This window comes from Artemia franciscana, chromosome 1 (assembly GCF_032884065.1).
Source record: "Artemia franciscana chromosome 1, ASM3288406v1, whole genome shotgun sequence".
Taxonomy (NCBI): Eukaryota; Metazoa; Arthropoda; class Branchiopoda; order Anostraca; family Artemiidae; genus Artemia; species Artemia franciscana.
In genome coordinates, this window is record NC_088863.1 from 50,382,024 (window position 1) to 50,392,312 (window position 10,289).

General features: G+C 37.8%; 1 protein-coding gene across 1 annotated transcript in view; it reads left to right on the top strand.

The window, feature by feature from the left end:
* LOC136031054 (B9 domain-containing protein 2-like) overlaps positions 1-10,289 on the top strand; it is a 28,743-nt gene extending 18,454 nt beyond the window's left edge. The window contains exon 3 of the mRNA XM_065710281.1: positions 9,759-10,289. Coding sequence (XP_065566353.1) covers positions 9,759-9,928 — 170 coding nt within the window. The 3' untranslated portion in view covers positions 9,929-10,289. The remainder of the gene's footprint in view (positions 1-9,758) is intronic.

Here is a 10,289-nt window from a genome sequence, read left to right on the forward strand (position 1 = left end):
ATTCTAAAAGACATGATTTCCAGACCTTTCAAATACGTTAAACAAAATGACTGTCTCAAAATTTTTTATTGAATGTGTTTGGGGAAACGATGGCCGCGGAAGGGAGGGGGGTAGTTGATATATTTTGGGAAAACCCGGGTCGTGGGGGATCCACCCTCCGATCACTTTGAATCTTAAAAAGGGCTCTAGAACTTCCGATTCAATGAGCCGCTTCCGTAATTTATACGATCACACTTTCTATATATACCTTATATGCACCCAGGGCATAGCTCAAAACCCTTGCCATGAGGGCTGTAGGAGGGGTTTGGTGTCATCCTCAAAGACATAACTGTCAGACCTTTCATTTACGTTGAACAAGTGACTATCTAAAATTTTTTATTAGAGATGATTGGAGAAATGTTGGGCTTGGGAGGGGGGTTAGCTGCCCAATTGCCAATTACCAATTCAATGAACCAACTTCAAAATTTAAATGAGCATCCTTTCTATATGTACCTTATATACAAGATGCCCCAGGGTATAACTTATAAATCCTTGCCCTGAGGGCTGTAAGGGGGGGGGGGTTGTCATCCGCAGACATAATATCCGGACCTTTCAATTACATTGAATAAAATGTCTATCTCAAAATTTTTATTGGATGTGTTTGGGAAATGGTGGGCGTGGGAGGGGAGTTAGTTGCCCTGCAGTCACTTTTGACCATTAAAAAGGGCACTAGCCCTTTCAGCTTCCAATCAAATGAGCTCTTTTCAAAGTTTCTACGACAACTTCTTTGATGCAAAGTGCCCTGGTTTTTGTTTTTTGTTCCCTCCTCAACGTCCCACTCTTTACACTAAAGTTTTTTTATTGTTTTAAAAATTAGAGCTGTGAGAAAAAGTCAAACTTTAGTGTAAAGAGCGGGGTGTTGAGGAGAGGACATCCTTTTTCATATATGGAATAATTTCTGTTCGTTTTAAGCTTTAATGTCGCTCCTTACTTTCAGTTAAAAAAAAAAATAGTTTTTTTATTTAATTTCTGAACGTTTTTGAATTAATGCAGGTTTTGATTTTAAATGAATAACTAAAACGAAATTTGCATATTAATTTTACATTATTTGGCTAAATGTCTTTCTCAAAGTTCTGATCGGACAATTTTGAGAAAAAGTGGTGGGGAGGGGGCCTAGTTGCCCTCCAATTTTTTCGGTTACTTAGAAGGGCCACTAGAACTATTAGTTTTGTTTACGAACGTTTTTATTAGTAATAAATATGTGTAAGTTACAAATTCGTATATTTTTCTTACGTATGTGAGGGGTACGCCCCCTCATCAATACTTTACTCTTTACACTAAAGTCAGTACAATTCTTTAAGAATGACCCCTGAATCGCAATAGCTCTTTACAAATTACTAAAAATACTTTAGCGTAAAGAGCAAGGTATTGAGGAGGGGACGAACTCCCTCATCTACGTCATAATTTCTGTTCATTTGAAGTTTTAATGCTGCTTCAGTTAAAAAAGTTATTTTTTTTTATTTTCTCATTGTTTTTTAAATAACGCTGGAAAATTCAGCGCCATTTTCATGGAAATTCTTTTCCCCCAAGATAAATTCTTCCACGAAAAGATCCCAACGTAACCCCTTCCCTCCGCCTCGAAATCCACCAGAAGAAGTTCCCTCTGAAAACGTCAGTATACTTCCCAATAACCTATGCTATATGTAAACAGTGGGCAAAGTTCATAGCTTGCAGACCTTCCCGCGGGGACTGTGGGGGATTAAGTCATCCTCAAAGAACTAGTCATCAGATTTTACGACTATGCTGAATAAAATAGCTATCTAAAATTTAGGTCCGCCGACTGGGAAAAAAAACAGCCTCGGAGGAGTCCTAGTTGCCCTCCAATTTTTTTCGGTTACTTAAAAAGGGCACTAGAGCTTATAATTTTCGTTCAAATGAGCCCCCTCACGCCATTCTAGGACCACTGGGTCGATACGATCACCCCTGGAAAAAAAAAACAAAAAAAAAAAAACAAATAAATACGCATCCGTTATCTTTATTCTGGTAAAAAGAAAATACAAAATTCAACATTTTTGCAGATAGACGCTTGAAACCTCTACAATAGAGATCTCTGATACCCTGAATCTGATGATGTGATTTCCATTAAGCTTCTGATTAATGACTTTTAGGGGATGTTATCCCTTTTTTCAAAAATAAAGAAAATTTCCCTCGGGCTTGTAAGTTTTGGTAAGTTACAATTGGTAAGACTAAACTTGATGAAATTTATATATTTAAAATCAGCATTAAAATCCAATTCTTTTGATGTATACATTGGTCTTCAAATTCCGCTTTTTAGAGTTTTGGTTACTATTGAGCCGGGTCGCTCCTTACTACAGTTCGTTACCACAAACTGTTTAAAAACTAAGACTCTTATGCAGGACACTAACCATTCACTGCTTAAACCTTTGCTTGACTTGAGTTCCCTTTGTTTTCTGACTTGTGCTTCTTTTAATTTTTTGAGGTTACCTGGCCAGCTTCCTGCTACCCTGTGTAGTAATATATGTTTTATATCCGCACTTCCAATAGGTTACAGATACCTTACCGTCCATCAGTAGGGTTTGACTTCAACCCTCTGATAGCTTGTAACATGATTTGGAACAATCCTAGATTTTATCTTATCTTCGGTATCTTCAAATAGAGTGTAAGATAATTTTTTTGTTAACAGTTAAGTTTTCCTTGGGGCAAATATATCCGGATTGTTTATTCTGTCCTTTTTTGAGTAGGTGGAATAACTGCCTAGCTTGCCTTATTTTTAGATTGTTTAGGTTGGCGACCAAAACAGTTGTGTATTATTTTGAACATGTTTATTGGATGTGTTTGTTTCATTTTTTGTTTTGTTTCTCCTCTGTTTCTTTCTGGCCATAGAGCCTTACGGGATTGACCATGTGGAGTCGCTTGTTGTTGTTATGCTGTAGTTAATCACAACACTCATACATTATTAAACAGTGGCGCCATTTGGGGGGGCAGGGGGGCATGCCCCCCCTGATTTCTGGAGGGGCCCAATTTCAACCACGTGATTCTTTGTTTATTCGTCCTTGTTCTACTTTTTTTCTCTTTTTTTACCGTATTTCTACTGTGAATTATTACTAAATAGCAAATTCAAGATACACGACGATTATTGCATTTCAAGAAAGTATCCTGTTTTTGCCGTTCTCCCTAATTAATTTATGGTCACCCTTTTGGCAGGGGTTTGTAAAGTCCTTTCTGGGCTCGGAGTACTTCTGTGACATTGAAGTCTCTCCAGTGATTAATGAATCCCGTCAGTCGGCACATTTATGTATAGGCTAACATCTGGAAAAGAGGATATCCAGACCAGGGTGTCATTCCAGTTTTGTATTTAGTTTCTCGTTACCCTTCATCAAATAAAGAATCGTGAAACAGTGTTGAGTTGTGTTCAAGTTCAAATCGGATTATTGAAACATGAGTTCATCCGGTGCGAATGGTGCAAAAAAAAGGAAAATAAAAGCCCAAAGGAAAGAGGAAGAAATAAAGATGCAACGACGATTGGCTTCGTTTTTCAAACCGACTGTAAGTAAATCTACCACATTTTAAATTTTGTTTCGTCGACCAATCTTACTGAACGAACCAGAACAAGAGCTACGAGCTCATATGGCACTTGTTACGAGTGTTTTTCTATTTAATTTCTGATAATTTTTTAAATAAAGCCAGGAAATCTGGATTCACCTCCACGGAGAAATCCCCCTTAGAAACATCCTCTGAATAATACAATCCTGGTTAAAATTTACTGGGACAATTACCCTTAACACTTCCAAGCGTGAAATTGAGCCAGTAAACAGAAAGCAAGATATATAAAGAAATTTTGTATAGGAATTCTGGAAAATTTTTCCAGTACACAATTTCCCCTGAAAAGTTCATCCCCTAGAAAATTCATTTTCCATGGAAAATTCTCCCCGAGCTAAGTCCCCCAGCCAAAAAAATCGTCCTCCCCTTCCCACCCTAGAACTGTATGCATGCTTCCGAATAAGAAATACTATATGTAAACAATGGTCACATTTTTTAACTTGAAGACCTTTTCCCAAGAGCTCTGGGGTTTCATGTTATCTCCAAAGACATTATTATTAGGCCTTTCAACGATGTTGAACAAAATAGCTATCTCAGATTTTTGGTCAGGGGAATTTGGGGAAAAATGGCGTGGGAGGGGGCCTAGTTGCCCTCCATTTTTTTTGGTAACTTAAAAAGGGCACTAGAACTTTGAATTTCCGTTAGAATAAGCCCTCTCCCGATGTCTTGGCCCACTGGTTCGATATGATCACCCCTGGGCAAAAAAATAAATAAATAAACACGCATCCGTGATCTTTCTTCTAATATGAAGTACAAAATTCCACATTTTTGCAGATAGGAGCTTGGAGCCTCTACAATAGGGTTCTCTTAATACGCTGAATCTGATGGTATGATTTTATTATGATTATATGAGTTCTAAGGGTGTTTCAGCCATTTTTTGAAAATCAGGCACATTTCTCAGGCTTGTAACCTTTGAAGGGTAAGACTAAACTTAACAAAATGTATTTAAAATCAGCATAAAAGTTTAGTTCTTTTGACATATCTATTGGTATCAAATTCCGTTTTTTAGAGTTTCGGTTACTATTGAGCCGGGTCGCTCCTTACTTACAGCTCGTTACCAAGAACTGTTTATAAGATAATGCTCAGACAAATCTTGTTGAGTTTCTTCTTTTGAAGAGGAAAGATAGAACAAAAAGCGACAAAGAGAAGAAATTTCAAACCTAATAAGTTTTCGTCCGCATGAATTACTATGGCTAGCTTCAGTTTACCTTGCTTCAAAAAGTGTTTAATCACCCGACAGCAGTACTCGTGCATCATATTTTGTGTTTATTGATTCTAGGTTAAAATATAGAATCAAGGGAATGATAGCTTTGCAAGGTAATCCTACATAAACAAAAAAATAAATAAAGAAGTGTATCACAGAAACCTATAAAAACCTACAAAACATAAAATTTAATAGCACATTGGACTTAATTGAATGAAATAAAAAAGACATGTTTTTTCAACTGAATGTAAGAAGAAACATTAAAGCTCAAAACGGATAGCAATTTTTAAGTATATGAAGGGGTTCACCCCCTTGTCAATACTCGCTCTTTACGCTGTTCAAATTTGGTTCCAATTCTTTAAGAATGACTCCTGAATCTCAAAGGCCGTTTGATTAGAATAAATATATCTTTTGAAAGTACTAAAAAAAAACTTTAGCGTAAAGAGCAAGGTATTGACGAAAGGGTGAACCTTCTCATATGTACTAATTTTTTTTCGTTTTAAGTTTCAATCCTGCTCCTTACTTTGAGTTGAAGAAACTTTTTTTTCATTTAATTTCTTATTCTTTTTTTAATAATGCTTGGAAATCCAGTGCCCCCTTGATCGAAAATTCAGCTCCCCTATGAAAAGTTTCTCCATGGAAAGATCCTCCTACATAACCTCCTCTGCTCGAGCTGCCCCCCCACCAGAAAAAAAACTGAAAACGTCTGTATACTTCGCAATTACCTATACTATTTATAAAAAAGGGCAAAGTCCACAAATTGAAAACCTTCCCCCAGAGACTTTAGACAATTAAGACATCTTTAAAGACATATTTATTAGATTTTTCAAATATATTAAACAAAATGGCTGTTAAACAAAATGTAAATATATTTAAACAAAATGGCAAAATGCGGAGAGAGTTCTACGAGGTTTTGGACAGAGTGTTAAATGAGTTTGAAGAGCGTTTTTCTGTCCAGCTGCCAGTGCTAGAAGCCACACGTTGCCTTAACCCCAAATCAAAGATTTTATGGACTCAGATTTACTTCTTGTGATCGCGACATACTTCGATCAGGCGGGAATCTATACTATGCAGCTGAAATGTCAAGCTTTAATAGCTCGCGCATTTGTGTCGCAGCTTCCACAGAAACCGGCAAACGCTTTAGATGTCTTCGAACGCCTCGGAGGATTGAAAGAAGCTTATTCTGAGCTTCTTAAGGTCGTCAGGGTAGTCCTCACACTCCCGCTCACAACGTGCTCAAATGAACGTTTTTTCTCTGTGTTGACGTTTGTGAAGGACTACCTCCGGACAACGATGGAAAACGAGCGACTTTCGCATATGCTGCTTATATTCTCTGAGAAAGCTGCAGTGAAGGAGCTCAGTTTTGAGAAGCTTGTCGACGACTTCGCAAAAATGAAGCAAAGGAGATATCCATTGCTGAAGTAACTGTAGGTAAGTTTCTGATTTATACAGTAAATGTTCTATTTTGGTACTGTTTTTGGTCCCTAAATAAGCTGCAAAATGCGAACCCCAAAGGTAGTACGGTACCTAAAGGCATGTTCGAAAATTTTAAAATTTTTAAGGCTGGATGGGGGCCCAAAATCGATTATTAGCCCCCCCCTAAGGTTTTCTGAAATGGCGCCACTGTTATTAAAATGTTCATATAAAAATTAAAAGTTGCTATTTTGTTTGTTATTATGAATGTTGCTTTTTCACAATCAATAACTAATAGCTGGGTACCGGCGGCTTCGCCGCTGGGCACCAGCATGACACGCGGCGGGCTTCTATATATGGATTCTCGCTGTCCCTTATGTTCTAACCGCAGACAGTTCGCTGTCTTTTCATATTGCAGTTTTTTCAAAGACATTTGATTATCAAAGCAAGTCCAATTTCTAACAATGGTATCTACTAAGCTTCAAAGTTTTGGTTTTCTTTTTTAAGGTTTTTGAATTCTTGTTCTCCCTGGTTTTTTTAATTTTAATTTTTTTATTTTTTTCTTTTTAGTTTTTTTTAAATGTTTACCTTTTTTAGTTTTTTCTTCTTTTTTTATTTTCTTTTTCTTCTTTATTTTTTTTTGTTTTTTTTTCCGCAATGTGTTCCAGTAGCACGTGTGCAGGGTGCTAATTTTTACTGCGTAACACCTGCGGATATACAACTGGTAATTCCTCTGATATACACTGGTAATTCCTCGACACGCATTCTTTTTATACTTTCTCTTTCAGCCGCAAGCCTGGTTTCACGTTGCTCTTGTAATATATCGACACGCTTTCTTTTGGTAATTTCTCTCTGAGCCACAAGCCTTAACCCCGCCCCCCTAAAGCAATACGTATGCAAGGTGCTAATTTTTAACTGCGAAAAACTTGTTGATATGCAACATTCTTCGCGGTCGTGTGCCGCTGCAAAGCTTTGGTGGGTAAATATTCCGCAACATAATTAATTTTACGCCTATTTTTGGTTGTAGCATGTGTTTTGGAAACCCTGGGGGATCCAGCGAATTTTTACTTTCTCTTTCCTTAACGTGCCCCCAACAACACGTGTGCAGGGTGCTAATTTTTAACTCCGCAAAACTTGCAGATATACGACTGGTAATTCCTCTGATATACTCTGGAAATTCCTCGACACGCATTCTTTTTTTACTTTTTCTTTCAGCCACAAGCCTGGTTTCGCGTTGCTCTTGTAATACATCGACACGCTTTCTTTTGGTAATTACTCTCTAAGCCGCAGCCTAACCCCCCCTAAAGCAACATGTATGCAAGTTACTAATTTTTAACTGCGTAAAATTTTTGGATAAGCAACATTCTTCGCGGTCCCATTGTCTGTGCATATAAATAGATTGTCCGGTTTACTGACTCTTGAACATGCAACATATAATTGTCCATGGGAAAAACAATCCGTATTAAGATCTATACCGCATTTTTCTAATGATTGCCCTTGAGCTTTGTTGATGGTGATTGCAAATGCTAATCGAATTGGAAATTGCAATCTTTTAAATTTAAAAGGCAGATCCGTTGGAATCATGGGAATGCGAAGAATAAGAACAGCATCACCCTCGAAAGGCCCTGTCAAGATTGTTGCCTCTATTACGTTTTCCATTGTTTTTTTTACGGCAAGTCGCGTGCCGTTGCAAAGCTTTGGTGGGTTAATGATTGGCCACATGATTATTGCTACGCGTATTTTTAGTTGTAGCACACGTCGTGGAAACCGTGAGAGATCCAGTGAATTAAAAAATTCTGATGGATAGTTAACCGCTTTATTTGATTCCAGAACTGTGTCGACTGAAGCATTCATTTCGTCCGCAGGTGTCAATCTAGGACACGCCTTCGTTGACGAAACCGCAAGCCTGGTTCTGCGTTACTCTGGTGATTCCTCGACACGCCTTCTTTTTTTACTATCTCTTTCAGCTGCAAGCCTGGTTTCGCGTTGCTCAGGTGGTTCCTCGACACGCCTTCGTTGACATAAATTGCACATTCCTAATCTGGCCCTTTTTCTTTGAGCCGCAAGCCTGGTTCTGCGTTGCTCTGGTGTTTCCTCCTGGTGTTCCTTTTTTGGTGACATTATAGAATAATTTCTCTTTGACATTAGTGATACTTTTTCTTTGAGCCACAATATAAGTGGTACTTTTTCTCTGAGCCACAAATATTTATATATCTTTGCCCAATTTTGAGCATAATGACTATCTCAAAATTCTACCGAATTCTTTTGGTGAAAAAAAGACGGGGGGGGGATCTGCTTGCACTCTTATCGCTTTCGACTCTTAAAAAGTGAACTATAACTTTCAATTTCTGATCAAATGAGCCTCTTCCAACATTTATACGACCACCCCTTCCATAAGAACCCTATATACCCCCGGGGCATAGCTTACAACCTTTGGCCCCGGGCTCTGTCAACCCCAAAGGCATTGCCATATGATACTTGGACGGTTTTGAACAAAATGACTATCTCAAAATTTTGATCAGATGCATTTGGGGGAGAGGGTGTGGGGTGGAAGGGAGATAGTTACCTTCCGATTACTTTTGACTCTTAAAAAGGGAACTAGAACTTTTAATTTTCAATCAAATGAACCAACTCCAAAGTTTACATGACCAAACTTCCGCAAAAACCGTATACGCCCCCAGGCAAAGCTTACAGTCTTTACGCCAAGGCTCTTGGATGTTGTGTTAACCCCAGAAGCATTGTAACATGATCTTTGTCCGATGTTGAACAGAATGACTGTCTTAAAATGCCATGGGATGCACTTGACGAAAAGAGAACGCGTGGGGGGGGGGGGCTAATTGCGCTCTCATCTCTTAAAAAGTGAACTAGAACTTTCAATTTCCAATCACATGAGCCTTATCCAAATTTCATATGATTACTCTTTCAATAAAAACTATGTATACCCCATGGTCATAGCTTACAAAACTTTCCACCGAGGTCAGGCGGGGGGGTTATGTCCACCCCGGAGTTTTTGTTATCTGATCTTGCTGTTCTTCTTTTCCACCTTTGACATCTGGTGAAAATTATTTATTAAAATTACCTTTCTTATCTCTGAATTACCAGGTACGTTTGGAGTAACTACGGCTGTCATTCATTTTCTTGGTCCTGCTCACTTCTTTTCAGGTAGTGCTTTGCTCATTTTATTATATAGAAAGGAGAACATTTATACATCTATTCATATACATACTTTTAGGATTTAGTATGGTATTTAATATAAGGTATTAGTGTATATTGATAAAGGAATGCTAACCTTGGAGCTAGAATTGTACGCTCTTGAGATACCAATGGTACACTTCCCCAGTAGAGTTCTAGAAGCTAATCTCTACATTCCTGAGTCGATATGTTGGGAGCTTTAAAAATGATAATCCCATGTAAATATATATTTAAAACCAGGAAACCTGCAATTCTTACAGGCATCATCAAAGTCTCATAAAGTTTAATGTTAGGAATGTAGCAACCATGTACAACGCTGCTTTTAATATCGGTCATTGCATTTTCACAGGAATTGCAGAGGAATCAACAGCACAAGAATCGTCTGAAAGTTTCCGAAAATCAAAAGTCTGGTCGAGCGCTTTCCGTCACCAGCTTGAAACAAAACCTGTGGGTTCAGTGGATATTACAGTTACACTGATATTCAAAAGCATGAATTGCCTAGGGGTTGCTTACAAGTGATCCTTTTTCTGATGTTTAATTATTATAGTTCATTTACTGCAAAAACTAGAACTGCGAAAACTATTACCAATTACGTGTTTATTTATATATCAGCTGGGCAAATTTAGGATTTTAGTGGTTTATAACTTTAGTCCTAAAATAAGTATTAAAGGAAAGGATTCGAATTAAAAGCTTGAGACATTAGGCTGTAGTAGGGGACAAGGTATCAATCCCAAGCTAGGTAATCCTTAACTAGGAAAATACGGAAGCAATGAATCTAGGTCATTTTTTCATTATTTATATGACATAGAAATGTGACTTTATTTCCGATTTCTTCCTAACTCATGGTTTACTTGTGTGTGTTTTTTTTAAAATAAAAATA